At 41.6% G+C, this 22,056-nt stretch overlaps 1 protein-coding gene and 1 pseudogene across 4 annotated transcripts in view; one reads left to right on the forward strand and one right to left on the reverse strand.

Moving 5' to 3' along the window:
• INO80 (INO80 complex ATPase subunit) overlaps window positions 1–22,056 on the reverse strand; it is a 128,809-nt gene that overhangs the window by 29,052 nt on the left and 77,701 nt on the right. For all 4 annotated transcript variants that reach the window (XM_067743657.1, XM_067743648.1, XM_067743636.1 and 1 more), the window contains exons 25-27: window positions 19,308–19,448; window positions 11,643–11,868; window positions 7,365–7,492 (exon numbers count right to left, since the gene is read on the reverse strand). In XM_067743657.1, coding sequence (XP_067599758.1) covers window positions 7,365–7,492; window positions 11,643–11,868; window positions 19,308–19,448 — 495 coding nt within the window. The remainder of the gene's footprint in view (window positions 1–7,364; window positions 7,493–11,642; window positions 11,869–19,307; window positions 19,449–22,056) is intronic.
• On the forward strand, window positions 14,423–14,861 carry LOC137230142 (small ribosomal subunit protein uS12-like; annotated as a pseudogene).

Below are 22,056 nucleotides of genomic sequence, written 5' to 3' on the forward strand. Positions count from 1 at the left end.
GTTAATTAGTAACTATTTGCTGAGTTTTGCAGTTAAATGTCTTTTATTTTTAAACAAACTTTATTTATTTATTTATTTATGACTGCGTTGAGTCTTCTTTGCTGCGCATAGGGTTTCTCTAGTTGCGGTCAGCGGAGGCTACTCTGTTGCGGTGCGCAGGCAGGCCTCTCATTGCAGTGGCTTCTCTTGCTGTGGATCACAGGCTCTAGGCTTGCGGACTCTAGAGCACAGGCTCAGTAGTTGTGCTGCATGTGCTTAATTGCTCCACAGCATGTGGGATCTTCATGGACCAGGGCTTGAACCCGTGTCCCCTGCATTGGCAGGCGGATTCTTAACCATTGCACCACCACTGAAGTCCCTTAAATGTCTTTCAAGGATGGCACAGCATTCTCATTCATCCCCCAATAGTCTGTAAGTAATTCACTCCCATGCCTGAGGACCACTGCTGGATGACTACTGCTTGCTGGATGACTTTACTGTGTTTTGTAGGAACCGTGTGATGTTAGCACTCCTGTGCATTAAGAAGGGCTTATGGTACAGAAAGGCCAACCGTTACCCAGTTCTTCCTGACACTTGGCACTCTGTAGAAACCAAGGGCATTTCTAACCCAAGTCTACTTGGGTTATTTAGGAAAAGCTCAGAAAATGATCCATCAGTATGATTAAATTTCTTGGAACCTTGTAAACCAAGAATTCCTTTCCACTTAAAGCAGCAAAGAGAAAAGAGAAACCAAATGTAGACCTTCCCCTCCCAGAAGTCTCATAATTTAGTATCCTCCCTTAATTAAATAAATATGAACACCAGTATTCTCAAGTGGATCAATAACCACTAACCAAAGTAAGCTCTAATTCTGCTTGAACTAATAAAATAAAAATTATGGCTTTTAACATTTAGGAAGTCTTTAGACCTATACAGTTCTAGTAGATACTATTTTTAAAAATTATTGAAGAAGCCAAAGGGGTTATGGACAAGATGTACTCTTGGCATCTGAGTAGTGATTTTCAGCCGGGATTAAAATTCCTGGGTCCCACCCCAGGAATTCTGACTCTGTAGGTCTGGGTTAGGGCCTAGACTGGTTTATTTTTAAAAAGCTCCAAAGATGACTGCAATAGACACCCTATTTCTAGAGCTAAGAACAACCACTCCAGAGGGAAGGCAGGGCAGGGTCCCTTAGAATCATGCTATCTCAGCATGGCTCTCAGATGAGCAACACATGAAGTTTGTTAGAAATGCAGAACTGAGGGGCACACCCCATATCTAGTAAATCGAAATCTGCATTTAAGAGGTGTGACTTGTAAGTACATTTACACTGTTATAGAACATACCCTTATGCTATTTCTAAAGCACTGGAATACTTTTTTCAAGAAAACTCTTATATGGAATCCCTCTAATATAAAATAGATTTTTTAAAAAATTACTATCCTAGCTAACAAAGAAGGGTAGGGAGTCCAGGCCCCACCTGTTTAATGTCTACACCTAGGTCTCCTGTCCTATACCCAACCCCGTCAGTTGAAAAACCACTGTCTTAGAATACAAATTGAGAAGACAGGTCAGTTCTGGAACACGTCCCTAAGTCCTACTTTTTAAGCAGTAGCATGTGAACAGAGCTATTAGCATAACTCAAAATAGTTTCAGCAAGTGCCTCTCAATCCTTTAAAGTATACTAAATAAAATCAAACATTCACACACCCAGGGGTGTAAAACAAAGGGTCTAGGTTCACCTTGCAGTAGTGATAATGATGATGACTAGCATTTACTGAACATTTACTAAGTGACAATCACTATTCTGTGTATTTTACCTGGTTTTGCTTATCTAATCCTCACTATAGCCTTTCAGGTAGGTGTTATTATTGTCACTCCCATATCTTACAGATGTTAAGCAAGGTCTCTAAAGTGACACAGGCAGTAGGCATGGAGCTAGGATGGGAACTCAAGTAGACTAGATCCAGAGTCTTTAGCTTAACCCCTCCACCTACTGCTTCCCAGACAGAACAGAAGCTCACTACCACTAGCGGAAAAAAAGGGGAGGGAGAAGCCCCACAAGGTTCTTAATATATTATGACTATAATGATGAAAGGGTAACTGGGCACTTGAAAAAATAAAGGCAAATGTTTATATATCCCTAATGCAAACCTTCCATTCTGAGACTTCTTCACTATTTCAAAGTTGTCTCTGATGTTCATTTTAACCCAATTTCACTGTCACAAAAAAATTTGAGGGGAAGACTCAGTATGATCCACAAACCTGCAGACCTAGTGTAACTTTATTTTCTTGGACACACCCTTTTCCATCTTTGGTGTATATCACCAGCAAAAAGTGAGGCTCCCCTCAAGGTCTATTACAACTTTTGTTTTGTCCAAGCAAATTGCACCAAGCAAGTGAAATATGATAGTTATCCTTCCTTTATCTAATATAGAGCCCTCTGGAGCAATCACAAAGCATTCATGGGCCCACCATAATCTGCCTTCACCCTACTTGTTATTCCCCTTTCTTCTATACCACATGCTCCAGTTACGCTAAACTACTCCCCACTGCCCAATGTCTTGTACCTTCCCACGTCTGTGCCTTTTTACATCTGGCTTCCTTAGTCTGGAAATGCCCTTTTTCCTCATGGTTGAAATTCTATTTAAGTTCAGTTCATATGTCACCGTATGTGAAGCCTTCCCGAAGTGACCCAGTTGGAAATAAATGTATCATCCCTCCTGCTATCTTCAGCTCTCTTTATGCTTTATTTTTGGCATTAGTATCAGGGTACACTTGACAGTTATTTGTGTGAGACATATATATACATACATACATAAATCCTTCACTAGATTCATCTCTTAAAGTCAAAGACCACATTTAACTGGTATTTACCTCTGCCTAGCACAGTGCCTCGCTCACAGTTGACATGAAAAAGAAATGGACTAAACAGAATAAATATAGTGTGGTTGTAAGCAAACACATTTCTTTCTATTACTTCTAAGACCTAATGAAAATGCTAGTTAACAGTGACCCCAATTTGCTTTTCATTCCACGGAGCAGTTTTAAAATACTCAGTTTCCCTGTATGTTCAGAATCACAGCTCCCAAAGGTTACTTAGAGTTCTAAGAAAAGCCAGCCCATAAATGATAGAATGTCTGTTTGGGATGAATCCTTCCCCAGTGAGGTACCTGCTGACTAGGCAAGTTACACAACCCAGTGTCTCAAATATCATCATTAGCTATGGATTATCTGTATTTAATTCTGTGTTGCATTATTTTCATATATTGGTGTAGTGCAAGATTTGTCTGGGTTTCAGTACTTAACAATCACACATACAGCACCAGTTGGCTGACCCTTTCCAAGTATTTCTGTATCGCATAGAAAGTACTGAGGCTTATTTCCTTGAACTACAGACTCAGTTGCTTGATGCAATAGGAATGAATCTCAAAAGAGATGACTCAGAGATAATGTAAGTCATCTGTAGTGAGTTAAAAGCTCTCTGCAACTACTAAACTATGGGGAGGGATGGGGAGTATCCCAAACTATAGGGTAAAATGGTGGTGGTGGGAAAAATTTTGTCTGACATCCAGCTGGATGCCACCATCCCAAAGGCATAGGGGCTATGTCTGTGTCCATAGTACCCCCATCAGGCAAGACCCTGTATGTGACTCAGGAAATAAAAATAAACTGATAACATAACTTAGTGACCTGTGATATCCTCCCTTATGTCCTTGACTTCTACCCATGGCACACGAAAAATTCCTGGCCCTGGAAATTAAGTAGTCCCCTTTTTAAATCCCCTATCTGGAAATACTATTTGGATACCATGGGACAAGATGAAATATTTCTGAATATAGAATTCTATTTGGAAGAAGATCTGATATATTCACTTGAAATTTAAATTAAAGTCAGATTTTTGCCCAAGAGAAGGAGGCTATCAATCACTTTAGAAAATACTGAGCAAATACAAAGTGCTTAGAACTAGTATTTTCACAAAATGGAATCCTGGCCATACAAAAGTGTGCGAATTTTTACTATCTTTTAGTTCTTCTGAGTCACAGAAACAGAAAAACACATAGCCAAGGCTAAGGCACAGAACAAAAAAACCCCAAAAAGCTGTTAGATAAAAGAGATGCTGACGTGCTCCACAGCTACACAGCACAGCTTCAACAGCCCCATGTGAGCTCTAATTCCTGCTCCATTGGAAGTTTTTCTTCCATCTTTGATATACAGGGTACAAGATGTCAAGGGAAAAAGAGAATCCTGAAAACATTTTTTTTAATCTAAAAAAACAAACAAGCAAACAAAACCCACAATACTCTGAGAATGAAGAAGCAAGGCCAAGGGTCAAGGTATTTTTTTAAATTAATACTAGGTCATGTTTTAAAGTGGAACATGGCTCTAATGAATGTTTACAATGAAAGCTTCCATCATGAAAGTGACTGAAAAACCCATAATACTCTTTGAAAAGATAATGAAAAGTAGACCTAATCCTGCACTGTCCTAAAATCCACAATACATTTACATTTCTATAAATGATTAGACAAATATTAAACATTGTGGGCACTGTAATTCTATGCCCACAAAATATATTTGGAGGGGCTTCCCTGGTGGTGCAGTGGTTGGGAGTCTGCCTGCTGATGCAGGGGACGCGGGTTCGTGCCCCGGTCCGGGAGGATCCCACATGCTGCGGAGCAGCTGGGCCCGTGAACCATGGCCGCTGAGCCTGCGCATCCGGAGCCTGTGGTCCGCAATGGGAGAGGCCACGGCAGTGAGAGGCCCGCATACCTCAAAAAAAAAAAAAAAAAAAAATATATATATATATATATATATATTTGGAGGACTAAACTATTGGAATACAAAATGTGGTTCGTTTGAGTAAATAATATTAAAACAAATAAATAGACTGAAAAAAAGAAACTTTAAAATTTAATGTTGAAGGAAAAAGAATAGTATAGTAGTAAGGAAACTAGACAACAGTTTCATTTTAATTTTTCAGTACAAACAGTTGCAACATTTTCTGGCTTCAACATCCTAGAAGCATGTTACACACATGGCTAAGGAATGTTAGCAGTTGTGAAATTCAGGCTTTGAATCTGCTTTTCCCTAATTTAGAATAGAGCAATGCAACTACATTTAGAGAAGATTCTCAAGCTGCCTTCATTGCTAAGCCTACCCACAAAGTCCACATCCCCTCTAAAAATCCTGTTGGATTACAGACAGACAGGAAGTGACCCTGGTGGGTAGTGTTCACAGCACTCATCGTGAACAAAATCATTATCATACTTTGAATTACTTATCTTAGTGAGTCTTATGAGTACCTAGAAGTGTGCAATATACAGAATAAGGGACTAAAGTGCAGGACTGTGTCACTTAACCTACCCACACTTGCCTTCATCTACCAGAGCTAGCTTATTTTTTGGTGGCTCACCCCCTTTTCCTTGGAACTTCCCTTATAATGTGAATCAGCTTTTAAGACTCTATAATATACTGATATATAGCCTTGGGAAAAAAGAAGATTATTAACTCTCTTACAAAATCCTTAGCATATATTACCTTTTCTATAATTCTTATCAGTGAAAGATTACTATTTCATCTATACTTTCCTGACTCTTCAGGAAAAGGCAAGTGCACTTTATCTAAAAAGAGTCCTACTGAAAGAAAGTTACTCATATTGTTTTGGCTGTCGACATCATTTAGTTTGAACAAAATTTTTTTTTTTGCTGCATTGCGTCTTTGTTGCTGCTCAGGCTTTCTCTAGTTGTGGCGAGCGGGGGCCACTCTTCGTTGTGGTGCGTGGGCTTCTCATTGAGGTGGCTTCTTGTTGTGGAGCACGGACTCTAGGTGCACAGGCTTCAGTTGTTGCAGCGCACAGGCTCAGTAGTTGTGGCTCACGGGCTTTAGAGCACAGGCTCAGTAGTTGTGGTGCACGGACTTAGCTGCTCTGCAGTACGTGGGATCTTCCTGGACCAGGGCTCGAACCCAAGCCCCCTGCATTGGCAGGCAGATTCTTAACCACTCTGCTACCAGGGAAGTCCCTGAACAGAATATTAAGGATGCAGGCAGTCCTCTTATTTTGGATTATTGTTGTTAGGACCTTTAACATAGTCAAGATTTACATCAAACACAACGGCTTAATCACCTCTTAAGGCGACTCACAGTCACTTATAAGCATTTTTTCCATCATTTAGAAATAGATGACCTACTCACAATACAAAAAGGCAGAAACTTCTGCCTGTTGACAGCATTCCAGAGGCTAAACACTTTTTATTAAACATGAAACAGTGATTAAATTGACCTCAAATATTATTTGTTATGTCTCTTGCTAAAAGAAGTTGCCTGATTATTTAAGAGCCTGCCACTGAATTTAGATAAACTCACTGCAAAATTCAGTGAGCCAGCCTTGGCTTCTGAAGAACCTAAAATTCTCCCCTACTGCTACCCTTCATTCCTTCTGCACTGATAGAATCTCTACTCCCTTATTCCTAGATAGGGATAATAATGTCCAATTTCCACTTATTTATTACCAACTAGTCCCTGGAGTAGCAGGGTTAAAATTTAAAGGCTTATTAAATATGTAAAACACACCAAAAAACATGAGAATATTTATACACTACTGACATCCAGATGCTTTAGCCTCTCAACAGATGGCTTTCCAACTTTCTTGCACGAAAAACTTACTCTAGTCGTCTGTGATTATTTGTCCTCACTTTCACTCCTCTGTTTATATGTCCATGACTTTCTCTCCCTCAAATAATAAGCCACTACTTCAACAACAAGAAAGCAGAGAGAATGTCAACTCAGAAGTAATAAAAGAAACAAAATCTGCCCTGCACAGTAAGACAGAGCTGTATCTTTTACCATAACCCAATGGCTGTCAACTTTGGTTATATATTAGAATCACCTTGGGAACTTTTATCCTAATGCCTAGGCCTCATTCCATACTTCTTACGTAAGTATCTCTGAGGATGGGACATCAGTATTTTTCAAAGCTCCCCCAAAAGACTGCAAAATGTAGTCAGGTTGAGAACCACTACACCAACTCAGGATGAATAGCTGCTCTCTAATAAGAATTAATCCCAAATCTTGTTTTCCATACAGAATTTCAGAGGACTTTTCAAGAAATTCCTAGGATCTGATCTGCTTTAAAATTTGGGAATTTCTTCACTAGTAAAGGAAGGAAGGACGGGGATTCTATTTCACTGATACAAGGAAGGAGGAAGAAGTCCTTTGCACACTTTCATATCCGCCAGGAGTTGCTTCTCCTCCCCATATAGATGGTCAAATCACGAAGACAAGTTTTGGGTTCCCATTAAGCAGGACTGACATTAGTCATACAGCTATGATTCCTGCAATTTAAATGTCAAAGCGTCCTAGTCCCCAAAGGTTCTTTCTCCTACCTCCAGCAGGTCTATCATCCTGGTCATCTGGGAGTAGATAAGGACCCTATGTCCTTGAGACTTGAGCCGAGTCAACAGGACATCAAGGGCATACAGCTTTCCACTGTCAGTGATGAGGCTCTCCTTGCCTAGGGAGAAGAAAAGGGGGGAAGCGGGAAATTATATTTAATTGAAGCAGCAAAATCACTCACTGCAAAGCTGTATGCAGCCAAAATTACTGCAACCAGGACGCTTGTCATCATGAGAGCAGGAAAGTACTCTAGAGAAGAATGCAAACCACTGTTAAATCATATCGAGTAGTGCTCTGGGAAGAAATATCCTGAAGTAGGGAAGTGTAGGTCCCCTCCCAACTGACAGTTCCCAATCAGACATCTGCTGCTAAGGCATCTGAAAGTTTCCCTGCTCCACATTTTTTTCCCCCGCTCCACATTTTTATTCAAGAGACAGCAGGTATATGTGGACATCTAAGAGTAATATCCATGCCAAACCTGCTGTAAGTGACCTGAGAAATCTGTTTTTCCTTTGTTCACCTTATCTCTAGGTATCTGTTTCTACTAGTTCTGTGGCTACATGGTTTACCTCCCAAAGGCATGAGAATGTAGAGAAACAAGGGCTGCTCTTGCCTGCCCCTAAAGACACTTGAACACCAAGAAATGCACTAAAAACCAAAACCAAAAACAAAATTTAAAAAACCCCTTCCTCTCTTGGATGATTTCAAATAGGTTGGCTGGTAAATGTCATTATCCTAAGCTGTAATTTAATAAAGACACTAGGGCTTATTCAGCTTTTCAGAAAGACTGACTTTGGGTTTCTGTGAAATGGAAGCTGCTTTCACTCACTAATTTGTGCTTCCTCCTTCCTCTTCCCATTAAAAAAAAAAAAAAAAAAAAAGGCATTTCAGCCAAAGATCTTTAGAGAACACTTAACTCACAAATTTTCATCTTATCCATTCAGTATCATTCAACTCCCATCACATTTCAGGAAGTAGAGTTTCCTGTTTGCAGACTGGTCCATAAACATACCCTAAACAATTGCTGCTACTAGGAAGGGAAGAGATGAAACTTAAGGGGCTGGGAGATGTAAGAGTATGTTTGCAAGTGGCTGTGGGATGCAAAAAGAGAGACAGAAAGGCTAGAGAGCTCACATACACAGCTAACTACTAAAAGTAAAAAAAGAAAACTGTTATGAAAAACATACTGTCTACCTTTAGTTTCAGGTTTGAACCTGTGGTTTTTCCTCTGAACTACAGAAGCTGACTGTTCAGAGCAATCCAAAAGTTTTCAACGGTCATTTCTCTGTTCTCGCCACTATCTGCCAAGTGCACAATTAATTGTATAAACCGAATGAGAACAGATGTGCTGACAGCACCACAACAAATCATCAGCCACTCTGTTTCTGCTACAAAGCTACAGGTCCTGGATGTTTACTCCTCTGCACTGCAGCCTGCCTTTTCCCACCTTCGGAACATTGCCAGGCCACATTTCTTCCTCCACCACCCCCTCCCTGACACTGTGGCACACACCTTTGTTCAGCCTCTTTGTTTGGTCCTGTTTAGATTATTGAAATGCTCTCCTTGTTGGCTGCCTTACCAACGCAATCAAATGACTGCAGCTGGGACAGAACCGATTGCTAAGCCCTCTTGCTGGCACCGGACAAGGAGGCCTATATAAATTCCCAGTCTGATCAGGCAGCAATGCTTTCGTAACAACTTCAAGGGTTTCTTCTTGCCAATTACCCTTCTCCTTTAATTGGGTTCCCAAGGGTCCCTCAATTTTGATAGCTCCTAAACATTCCCTAAAGAGGTACCAATCAGCTTCAGACAGTAAGTTTCTTTTTTTCTCATTAAAAGCACAGAAAAGTGAAAAAAAGAAACCCATATGTTTTTCAGTCACTGAGTGAGAGTGGGCAAGCTAAGCACATCAGATTTCTGCAGCCTGCTTATCTCCTCTTTCCATTCATATATAGTCCCTCAACACAAATATTTAAGTATATACAAATCTGTCTTGTGTCTGAATATTCAAAAGCTTCAATTCATCTCAAAATCATGATTTAATGGTTTTCATACCTTCCTGCTTCCCACATCTGCTTTACTTTGCAAGCAGAACGAACTGATGCTAGGATTAGGAAAACTCAGAGATGAAGATGCACACTTAGAAGAGAACTCTGATGCACCTAAAAGAAGCAAGAAGTCGCACCTGCTGTTAGCTTGTTATTGTTTAGGTGGGGGAGGTGGAAGTGGATGGACTGAATTTCTTTGGACTTGCCTGAAGGAAAAAGTCCAAGAAGAAAGTGACATCAGCAACAGCCTTAAAACACTTAAGCAGAAAAAAACAGTTTTCTTTCACTGCACACTGTTGCCTTCTGGGCCTGGCATCCATTACCCAATTTTCAGGAGCTACCAAAGTTGCACTGGACAAGAGCACCACCTGTTGCTAAGCAGGGCACAGAGCCAAGAAGAGCACAATTCCCTAGAAATTAGGCTGACTCTGCCAAGTCAAACCTGTGCCCAGCCCCTTCTTTCAAACAGAAGCTCGAAAAATGTTGAAATGAAAAGACCTATGCTACTTTCTTGCAATCTTTCCTACAATCCTACAGTACACAATCTTACAGTATTTTCACTTAGATACAAGCTCTCACTGACCACAGTATAAGATCCTGGTCACTGACAAAATGAATGTATCCAATGGCAGTAAAATTAGGGTAACAGATAAAATAATATCTCCTTTTTCCAAGGAGAGGAGACTTTTGAAGGGATTGTACACACTTCTCTTGGTGAAACAGAGAGAGACATTCAAGGTGTGAAATCCAGAAGATTTTGGTCAGTCTCTCAAGGAATATAATAAAACCAACCCTTCCCAGGGAAACAGAAAATGTAAAAGTATAGAGGAAAAAGAGATAAAATACAGGTTCCAATGACCCCTCCACCCCCCACTGCCCTGCCCAGCCAGTCTACCGAGCACAATGGGGTCAGTGAGGAGCTGGTTGGTTCTCACAGTAAACAGCCAGTGAGGCTGGTGCTTTTTATCGATGCAAAAAGAACTCAGACACTTCCTGCTATTTAAACAAGGTCCATTTTTCTTTCAAAGAACAGGAAAAGCCACAAGAGATTCCCACAGCGCCAGCAATAAGCCTTCTCCTTCTGTACTGGGAACTTAGGAGTCAAAATGAAAAAGGGAGAAAGAAGAAATAAGGTGTTATCTTGCTTCTTTTAACACCTGTGCTCATCTTCTGCCGGGGACTCTGTGGTTTCCAAACCTGCTGGCTTCTATTCCTCTATTCCAACTACTATTCAGGCCTGCTTTACACCTGGGCTTTCCCCTTATTTTCTAACAATATACCTTCACCCACTGCTTTCACCTGTTTTAAGTCAGATATGAGGCCATATACATATTGCTCTTGTACACAAAACGGTATCTTCCAGTTCAAAGTACCCCCAAAGCAACTAATAGGTTGACCCAAAGTCCCTCGACACTTGACAAAGTTAACATTAAATGGAAAAGCCAGGCCTTAAAGCCTTTAACCCAGTTATCTCTTAGAAATAGCAGACTCTCTCTTTTGAACCCTTAACTCTAGTTTACTTCCTTTACGTGCCAGTAAGATGAATACAATCAAAGCATCAGAGAATTTGGACAACTGAAACGAACATGGTAGCTTTAAGCTACCACTCCAGTGTGCCTGCAGGTGTAAGCAAGGAACATAAGCCTATGAACCCTGTGTTTGGTTTCCTTAAAAGTAGTGTCACTAAAGCAAAAATGAAAACCTAGTTTCCTTTCAACCCTCGACCTTGACTCTAGTAGGTCTGGGAATCCGCTAGCATTTTGGCACAAAACACTGTTTTTCTTCTGGTTATCATTCAGATCTCTAGTGCTTCGTGCAGGACACTGTTTATGCTACTTAAACTAGGCTTTCTGTGAGTGACGACATTCTCATTCATTCCACTGGCAATGGCACAAGACGACTGTACTCACTCGACCTGAAGCCTTTCCTACGAAGTTTATTTCCCTACACCCCCCGCCCCCATCCCTAAGAGTCATATTCCTCTCTCAGCTGTAAGCTTGTCACAGGAGAGCATTTAGGCAGAAATCTAAAAAAAATTTCTATTTCCACTCAAGTCACAAATTACTTAAGCATTCTTACCTACAATCACTAAGGGTAAAAGAGGAAATAGAAACCTCAAGAACTTTGAATTCTGAATATCTGAAACCACCACATGGAGTATCTTCCTGGTTCTTCCCTTGCCAAAGCCGGGAACATATGCCAAGAGAAAGGAGGACTCACCTGGAATCCTGATGAAAGACCAGCCATTCTGAGGCCTAATGCTCCACAGTCCTCCAGCTGGTTCTGGAAAGAACTGAGACCGTCGATTTAGCCAGTCTGCCGCCAGTTCAGGGGCCCCATTCAACAAACACTGCTTGGCTGCCAGACTCCCTCCTTCCTTCAGCACTCGCCGCTCATATTCTGCACTTCGGTCATTGCAGTAAGAATCCAATGGCACTGCGGTGACCTGCAGTGAAAGATTCACGTGAGATGGCTCTTTCACATTTTCCACACCCACTAAGCCTTTTGGGAACTTTGACTCTGAAATCAGACTAATGTGGATAATTCTTAGACTAGCGGTTTTAACTTCCCTGCTCTGACAAACTAACCTGTCCTTAATAACCGACTTAGTGAGCTTCTCCAGGTAAAAAGCCAACCTCCATAAAAAGAATTTTCAACAAACTAAAGATCCAAAGAGTGCTGGAGTTTGCAGATAAACTGGGATACCAGGTCAGGAATAATTCTATCACAAATATATATATATATATAAAATCACTTTGTCATCTCCCTTCATTGCCAGACAGTGCTTTTGGCAAAGTTCTATTAGCCATACACAGGATGGTGAGGCCATAAAGGGAGCTGGAGATAGTCATCATTAAAGAACTAAAGAGCATCCTCCTGGTGCATCTGAAGCTATCTTTAAGGCTTCTGTGGCAAAGCTCCCAAGTTTGTCAACATTTCTTTTTCCTCTTCCCTGACCAGGTTACTGACTGACAAACCGTAATGGAAGATAGGAGAATCTTTCTTTCAGGCCATAAGCTGCCGGGGAGCGTTATGGGGTAGGGATTAGAGAAAGCAATTGCCAGAGAGTAGTGAATTCATTTCCTGGCTAGGGCAGAGGCTTTGCACAAATTCTTATCTCACATTCAAATGCTGCCCCCCAAAGGAACAGAAGGCTCCTGCCAACTTAGAAACACAGGTTTTATCCCTCTTTAATGACCTGGGTCTATTCCCACTATAATAAGCAGCTATGCATTCAGATGTCTGTGAAATCATCTGATAAGGAGTCTGAGGTTACCTTTTGTTAAAATTTGGAGGTTGTGATTACCTGTAAGCCCAGGTTGATAAAAATGCTAAGGTCCCATTATTAGCAGCGAATTGCTCAGAAGAACCATGGAGCTAGACCAAGAGATGGGAAGAATGTGGATATAAGGAGCAAGGGCAGAGGTATGGGAAAGATCAGAACATAAAGTACTGGCTGTACGTAGTTAGGTAGTTCTATTCTTTCTATTATTTATTGGAAGTTAAACATTTAGGAAAATCTACTTGCTACTAACTTTTCTATTTTCATGCCCATCAATATTTAGGGCAATGGTTTGTCAAGTTTTGGTGGGCATAAGAACCTTCTTAGGAGCCTATCTAATGTGCAGATTTTGATCCAGGCCTAAGGTAGGAATCACTACTTCTAGGGTTTTGTTTGTTTGTTTGTTTGTTTTGCGGTACGCGGGCCTCCCACTGCCGTGGCCTCTCCCGTTGCGGAGCACAGGCTCCGGAGGCGCAGGCTCAGCAGCCACGGTTCACGGGCCTAGCCGCTCCGCGGCATGTGGGTCCTCGTGGCACGAACCCGTGTCCCCTGTATCAGCAGTTGGACTCTCAACCACCGCGCCACCAGGGAAGCCCGCGAATGCAATCTTTTTTTTTTTCTCGGTACACAGGCCTCTCACTGTTGTGGCCTCTCCCGTTGCGGAGCACAGGCTCCGGACATGCAGGCTCAGCGGCCATGGCTCACGGACCCAGCCGCTCCATGGCATGTGGGATCTTCCCGGACCGGGGCAGGAATCCGTGTCCCCTGCATCGGTAGGCGGACTCTCAACCACTGCGCCACTAGGGAAGCCCTAGTTCTAGGTTTTTAACATGCACCCCAGCATCTCAGGCCAAGCCTTGAGAAATACTGCCTTGGGGTACATAAACAATCAGCTAGCTGACTGTGGGGCTGCAGGTACCTCTGCTAGAAACTGGAGGATACCAAAACTGGAGAAAGAGCATCATTTACCAATAACCAAAGACTACACTACTCTGGCTTACAGATGAAGCTAAATTCATTTTGCTAGGGAGCAGTGCCATCTATGGTCCACATGCAAAACTACAGTGGGTCACAGCAAGCTGGGCCCCTGGTGCTCCAAAACCCAGAAAAGCTCACGCATTAAATCAGCTTACTTAGTACTAGGAATAGGTTTTGGTAGTCTCATACCACATTTACCCACTCCAAAAGGAGTTTGTTCTCTTGCTTCCAAGTTATTCATCTTTCCCACCGAAAGTTGAGCACAGGCAAATAAAGACCGAAACACAAAGTAGGTGATTAAAAATTGGGTCACGACTTCTCTGGTGGTGCAGTGGTTAAGAATCGCCCTCCAATGCAGGGGACTCGGGCTCGATCCCTGGTCAGGGAACTAGATCCCACATGCATGCTACAACTAAGGAGCACACATGCCCCAAGTAAGACCTGGTGCAACCAGGATAAATTAAATAAATAAAAATAAAAATAGGGCTTCCCTGGTGGCACAGTGGTTGAGAGTCCGCCTGCCGATGCGGGGGACACGGGTTTGTGCCCTGGTCTGGGAAGATCTCACATGCCGCGGAGCAGCTGGGCCCGTGAGCCATGGCCACTGGGCCTGCGCATCCGGAGCCTGTGCTCTGCAACGGGAGACACCACAACAGTGAGAGGCCCACGTACCGCAAAAATAAATAAATAAATAAATAAATAAGTTGTGTCTTTCACTCAGGCCCGTGGCGCTGGCAGGATGGGCAAGTGTTGCAGTCTTCGCACTACCAGGAAGCTCCATAGCCACCGACGAGACTAGAAGTGGCATTATAAACAGTACAAGAAAGCCCATTTGGCACAGTCCTGAAGGTCAACCCTTTTGGAGGTGCTTCTCATGCCAAGGGAATTGTGCTTGAAAAAGCAGGGGTTGAAGCCAAACAGCCAAATTCTGCCATCAGGAAGTGTGTCAGGGTTCAGCTCATCAAGAATGGCAAAAAAATCAGAGCCTTTGTACCCAATGATGGTTGTTTGAATTTTATTCATCATTTAGGAAAATGATGAAGTTCTGGTTGCTGGATCTGGTTGCAAAGGTCACGCTCTTGGTGACATTCCTGGAGTCTGCTCTTAAGGTCGTCAAAGTAGCCAATGTCTCCCTTTTGGCCTTATACAAAGGGAAGAAGGAAAGACCAAGATCGTAAGTTTTGATGTTAAAAGCAGGATAGCAATAAATTTCCATATGCCAAAAAAAAAAAAAAAAAATTAGGTCTCTCCTGCCATGGCTTGTCCTGGCAGTAGACCAGCAGATACTAAACCAGAGCAGACATCTGCCACCTAGGATATGAGTTTCAGAACGTGACAATCAATAGTGGCTATACTTCCACAAAAATGGTTTGAGAAGCAGTGGTCTGAACCACAGAAGCATGACCAGTTCTATATAGCTCAAACAGCAAGCACTCTTGGATGAGTAAGCATACTTAATCTTTTCTAATTAGAGACTCATATGGACGAATTTTACACTCAAAGATAACTGCTTTTTTTTTAAAATCTTATTGGAGTATAGTTGATCTACTATTGTCGTGTTAATTTCTGCTGCATAGCAAAGTAACTCAGTTATACATATATATATTCTTTTTCATTACCGTTTATCACAGGATATTGAATATAGTTCCCTATGCTATACAGTAGGACCTTGTTGTTTATCCATCCTATATATAAAATAGTTTGCATCTGCTAATCCCAAACTCTCAATCCTTCCCTCCCTCCCCCCCCACCTCTTACTTTGATTTTTCTTTTTTTGAAGAAAAGCAGAACATATACTGGAATTATATATAAAAACTTTGGGCCCATATTCTCGAGATGAAAAATCAAAAGCTAGCAAATCATGAAGGAATAGGGGGAGAACAGTGACACAGGAAAGAGTGTCATTTCTAGACACTCTAATAGTTTAAAAACAAAACAACTTATCAAAAAAGCTGAGAAAAAATAAAAATTGCTTTAATCAAAAAAAAAACAAAAAAAACCCACAACTTTTTCCAGTTATAAACTTTCACCTATTTTCCAATTTCATTTTACTGATAGCCTTCAAAGTCCAGGATTACAAACTAGGAGGTTTGCAAGGCACAACTCTTAGTAAAAATTAAAAATATATATATATATATATATATATTTTTAAAAATTATTATTATTATTATTTTTTTCCGGTACACGGGCCTCTCACTGTCGTGGCCTCTCCTGTTGTGGAGCACAGGTTCCGGGCGCGCAGGCTCAGCGGCCATGGCTCACGGGCCCAGCCGCTCTGCGGCATGTGGGATCTTCCCGGACCAGGGCATGAACCCGTGTCCCCTGCGTCGGCAGGCGGACTCTCGACCACTGCGCCACCAGGGAAGCCCAGTGAAATATTTTTTAATGTTTTGATAAGCTTATTTGGCAGGAGCCCTGGATCAAGATATATACAGAATCATACAGTGTCATGTTGTAAGTGCGTAAGCAGTGAACTCATGAGGTCCAAAAGGAGGCAAACAAGTCCATTTCTACTTAAATTGTGCTTTCTAAGTCAGCTCTATCCTAAACAGCCTCCACCCATTCTGCTAACCCCAAGTGGCCTTCCTGATTGCTCAGAAGCAGATGAAGCATGACATATCCATTCTTGCCTCCCCACAAATGGAAATGCATACACCCTTTAGTCCCACATGAGCAAACCCCTGTTTCTTGCTTCATTAACTTCCTAAACTATAGTATCTTCAGGGGCTGCCTCCTCAAGCATTCAGCGCGTCCTTCCTGAGGACACGTATATTCCTGCTCTAGCTCTAGGAAGCGTGACCGCTCCAAGCGCTTCAGTTTCTTTGCGTGATGAATTTCCAGGGTCTTAGTTTATTAACCCTGCAGAATGATTTCTTAAGCTAATGATAATTCCTTCCTTAGTGACACAGTTCTTCCTGAATTGACCCTAAAGTTTTCACAGCACGTGCCATGGAAATTAATTTGTGTTAACTCAATGCCAGGGTTGAGGCGTCAAAGGAAATCAGTTTCTCTCCACTGCAGATGGGTTAGAAATCAATATAAGATCATTAAAATACCTCATAAAATGTTGCCTTATTCACACCCCCGGCCTGATCTACAGATCTTGTGTGTGTATAAAACATTCAGACATGTTTAAAACTCTTCTTCCTGTCCTCCTAACTATGGGGTGATTACTCCCATTTCAGATTTAGCACATGCTACGTGAAGAAACTCTACAAATGTGGGGAGAAGGGCTGAACAGGAAAGGGTGCTGGGGAGGAGCCCCTCAGCCAGATGAGAAAAGCTTCCTCCTGCTTCCTGCCTGCCACCACACCTTTAGGCTAACAGTCTTCTTCAAGTTACTATTGTTTTTTTAGGGAAACATCAGTACCAGGCATGATAGTTTAGACTTCAGGCTCCTCAGAAACAATACGTAAGTAGTACAGTGGGGGTCTGTATATGTAAGTATGTCAGAAGAGTGGGGTTATTCTTCAGATTGGTTGGCTACAGAGCTTTTATTTTTTTTATTTTTATTTTTTTTTTTGTGGTACGTGGGCCTCTCACTGCTGTGGCCTCTCCCATTGTGGGGCACAGGCTCCAGATGCACAGGCTCAGAGGCCATGGTTCACAGGCCCAGCTGCTCCGCGGCATGTGGGATCTTCCCGGACCGGGGCACGAACCCATGTCCCCTGCATTGGCAGGCAGACTCTCAACCACTGCGCCACCAGGGAAGCCCCGGCTATAGAGCTTTGAGTGGTATAAATGAAGAATTTTTATGTCCATAAATGCAGTTATAGTCCAGGGCAGTTCACTTTTTTTTTTTTTTTTTTTTGCGGTACGTGGGCCTCTCACTGTTGTGGCCTCTCCCGCTGCGGAGCACAGGCTCCGGAAGCGCAGGCCCAGCAGCCATGGCTCACAGGCTCAGCCGCTCCGCGGCATGTGGGATCTTCCCAGACCAGGGCACGAACCTGTGTCCCCTGCATCAGCAGGCGGACTCTCAACCACTGTGCCACCAGGGAAGCCTGGGCAATTCACTTTTTACTGGCTCTATAAAACACGGGGAATATGAGAAGTAAAAAATGTCTTGACATCCCTCTCTCAAAAATCTAGGCTTCCTCTTATCGGCCTCTCCATGTACATAACAGATTAGGAGAGTAAAAAGGAAACAACCATGCAACTATGAAGCCTGAAGGCTGCTTTCTATGCAAGCCCTTGGCTTTAGATGTTTTCTGGAAAAAGTGCTTTTCCCTAGATCAACTTAAGCTTCAAAGACCAAGAATGCTTTGGAAGAACTGGGTACCTACAAAACCCAAATACTTTCTGGAGAATCAATATAAATCAAACAAAGTTGATAATGGTAAGAGAATCAAGTTTGTGTAGCACAGGACAAGCAGAGAAATCTAGGCAGGCAGGAAATCAATGGGACTCTACTGTCATCTCATTTCCATTCATCATCTTTCTTTGGATCCTCTGCCAGATTCTGACCTTTGATAACTTAATAAAGTTAAGGATGTAAGCTGATATAAATAATGGTAGAGAAATATCATCACAAAGAAGAATTAAAAGTCTCCACCTTCTTTGAATGGAACTGTGAAAACAGTAGACTTGCTAGGATGAGCGAAGAAAACAAGATAAAAACACAGAAGGGTAAGAAAAGTCAACCTCTTAGAGTCTCCTGGCTAAATGAAAGTTGCCCTTAGAGCAAATGGAAACAAGCTGGAAAGACAAACTTGTTTTTGCTCTAATTGCAGTCTGGCCACATCTCTACTCTGCCTCTCCCCCTTCATGTACTGCTTCATGGTTGTAAGAGAGTTTCTGTCTGGCTCTGATCAGAAAGACATGAAGAGTGGAAGATGTAAGCGAAGTAAACAGCCACAGTGTGCCAAGGGGAGCCTTTGCAGCAACACTGTCGGCAATCACCAGAGTGCCCTGTTTTGATAAACAGGGTATCAGGAAGGATCTAACAGCTGTTCAAAGTTGAAACCACAATAGAAACTACTCCCAATCTGCGAACAAAACTACTACCACTGACTGGTGGATATGGCCCAATAGTCACTTTTCAGAGGGAACACACTTGTGAACCACAGTCCAGGCAGAGCTGCTGAAGAAAGCTAGAGAATACCATCTAAGAAGTTTCTTGATGCTGGAGTGTTATGTTTCCCTTTGTTATTTGGAGACTGTACTGAGGCGATAAGGCCAGATCAAATCTCCCTCCTAATCGGGCCCCCTCCTCTGAAAAACCCTCAAAAACCTCAACACAGGTGACAAATGGCTCCCTCTTCTATTCAAATATTCCACTGTTCCTGTCCGTGCTATTGGGTGATAACCTACCTAGTAACAGATGGCTTGCTCCCATGGTAGTTTAGAGCCTCAGGCTAAATGAGAGGAACTACACGGAAGCAACATCAGGGAAAGAAGTCACTTCTATTACCATACAACTGTTCTCAAACCAACACTATTCAAAGTGAGGAGTGCTGTCTTGGGAAAGCCAGGACCACGGATCTCCTTTCTAAATACCGAGCATTTATATGTTTCTCAAGGTCCAAATAGCTTAAAACAGTTCTGGTTAAGAAATGGATCCCTTGAAAACTGGTTTATTTCTTCCAACACCATCTATTTTATCTCTTCCCTCCTGCGGCACTTACTCGTGGACTGGCCACACACAAAAAAGATGGCAGCTCAGTGAGCAGGCAGCAACGAAGCGAGGAGGTAGCTGATCTCCGCTGATGGATGACCTGGTCTGAGTAGCCACTCACTGCTTTACAGTGGCTGCTGAAAACCAGAGACTACAAAACAAAAGTGCAAATTAGTGCTACTGACAATTATTTAATGTAAGCAAAACAGAAAAAATATCACATATAATCAAGGTTCATTCTAATTTCAAACTGTGCTTTTATTAATGTACCTTAGGTAAATGTCATCTCTAATTCTGCCTTTTTCTGGAAGAGATTCTGTTTATTATAAATAGTTACAGCAAAATTTTCATTAGACAAAACAACATTTTGTGTATGTCGGGGAAGTTTGGTTCATTTGTTAAACTGTGGATACAAACCCATTTGTCTTGAGTTAAAAAAGATGACCAATAATATTTCCTCCTAAATTTTTCTTTTAGGCAGATCTGTTTAGTATTTCATGTGTGTACAACAGTGCAGTATAGCTCTAGCAAGGTTAGAAGTTCTATTTATTTGGTGATATCAATAAAAGTGGTCAGGAACAGGAAACAATATCTCTTTAGTTCCTCTAACCTAACTACCATTTAAAAAATTTAAAACTTACATTACTGTATCAATTCATTTTAACAGACTTAAAGCTCATGTTAAAGCTTCAGTTTGCAGCCATTCATATGAAAGATTTTCAAGTATGGAATGTTCACATACAAAGAATTTGTCACTGGGATTACAATGTTGTATCAATATATTGCAGGTGCAGTTCTTTATTCAGTTCAATATTAGACATTTTACCTTTGGATCTCCATTCTCGATTATTTCATTTATTTGTCTTACTGGTTTCTCAAGGCAGGCTGGTAACCTAAATAATCATATGAATGAAGATAATACAAAAACTGCAAGAGGAACAGTAACCAGGACCCTCTGCAGGAGAATAACACTTATAATTCCAATACCGAAAGTGTCCAGTACCAAATCTCTTCAAAGCTTCTTTGTTTAGTATATATTTCCTCCTGAAGTACATGGGTTCTTCAGGATCACAGTTTGAAAGAAGCCATCTCAAGTTGTCTAGTAGGACAGGTGTATCATAATCTGCTTTCATGAAGCAATCAGCACCTTCTAAATAATGGGCATGAAAAAACTGAAAGGCTTTAAATGTTTCCCGCAGAGTTGGGACGTCTTCAGTGATTTCTAATCACACTGTATGGAAGTCTTTACAACACTTCAGTACAATGCTGGACTCATGTAGCTTTGATATGTTTGACATTTTTCTCCAGATGTTTAGGTCCCATCATTAACCAGAAAAGAACATTAATCTTCTGATATCGTTTTTCAACAATATCTGTGTTCTCATCTTTATGTTGGATAGCATCTGCACTGAGATTTATCCACCTCTCTACATGTTTATCTCCATTATCACCTGAATGCCTAGTGTGAGGATCATTATGAAGATTAATAGACCAGGTGTCACCCTGTTCTTCCAATACTGAATACTGACGAGCTAGGATCATTACTAAAAAAATCCTATTGCTGATACATAGATGAAAGTAAAAAAAAAAAAAAATGTATCCAATTTTCTTGTTTTCTGAAAGTTCACTTCTGATTATTAGTAATAGCTCTTCTTTCCCCTCCTGAGGGTGAAGAGATGACACAAGCCTAGCAACCGCTGCTCGTATCTGTCGTAGTTCAGGGCTGCTAGCTGGGGTGTCCACTGCCACCCGGGTGGCTGAGATAGCAGCAGTGGCTGGCCCAGAGACTTCTGAATTCTTTACTAACTTCTAAAGCGCAGTATCCATTATCACTTTATCTTTGTAAAAGGAGCTTCTTATATTCCTATTTCTTATATTCCTAAAGAGCAATATCTAAACAATGTCTCAGGGAGGGATCTCTTAAAGTCAACCTCATTTTCAGTATTCTTAAATGGCAAAATCCAACAGATAAGAGATGAAAGAATGCCCATTTCCTTCAATTATTTTCTCTCCAACATTGTAGTTATTAATAAGGGATACAACAATCACGATAGGGAGTCATTTTAACACAATATTTTGCTTGTGGTACCTTTCTGGAAAAAGTCTAATGATAATTTTATTTCCGGGGTGGTCATTCCTAAATTAGAACATGTTCACTTGTCTTATATCAGTTAGGTTAAGACAGGCTTCTCATTGGCAGTCACTAAATCAAGGTGATTTGTAGCTGATTCCAGATTTAAAAAGTGATTCACTAGCTCAACATACACAAGCCTTAGCTTTAGAGAAACCCTGACTACCCCCAGTACACTTCACTCAATCTATACTTTTCTAGATCATTTTCTCTTAACACTGGTTCCATCAAATCTTCCTTAGCACAGGTGGTCCTTGGTACCATACTATCCACATTCCCTTCACATAAGGACATGAACTGCTAGGTACTGCTAGATACAGAAAATTTTAATGCTTAATAGAGAAGAACACAAAGGACACCTTCGGCACCACTGTGTAGGATGCAGGGGGCGGGGGGGAGGGTGCAGAAAAGAAGATTCATTACTTCTTTAGTCTACTTTGGCCTAAAACAAATTAGAAAAAAAGAAACAATGTCACACAATGAGAGATGCGACTTGGTAATAATGTGGTCACAGTTTTTGCTCTTCTGTTGTCCCCTCCTCGTGTTCTTGAGTATCTTACTACCCTGTAGGCACTGGCAACTGTGTGTCTTGCTGCCAGTACTGCAATATACACACAGCAGTGAAGGA

Source organism: Pseudorca crassidens, chromosome 1, assembly GCF_039906515.1.
Source record: "Pseudorca crassidens isolate mPseCra1 chromosome 1, mPseCra1.hap1, whole genome shotgun sequence".
Classification (NCBI taxonomy): Eukaryota; Metazoa; Chordata; class Mammalia; order Artiodactyla; family Delphinidae; genus Pseudorca; species Pseudorca crassidens.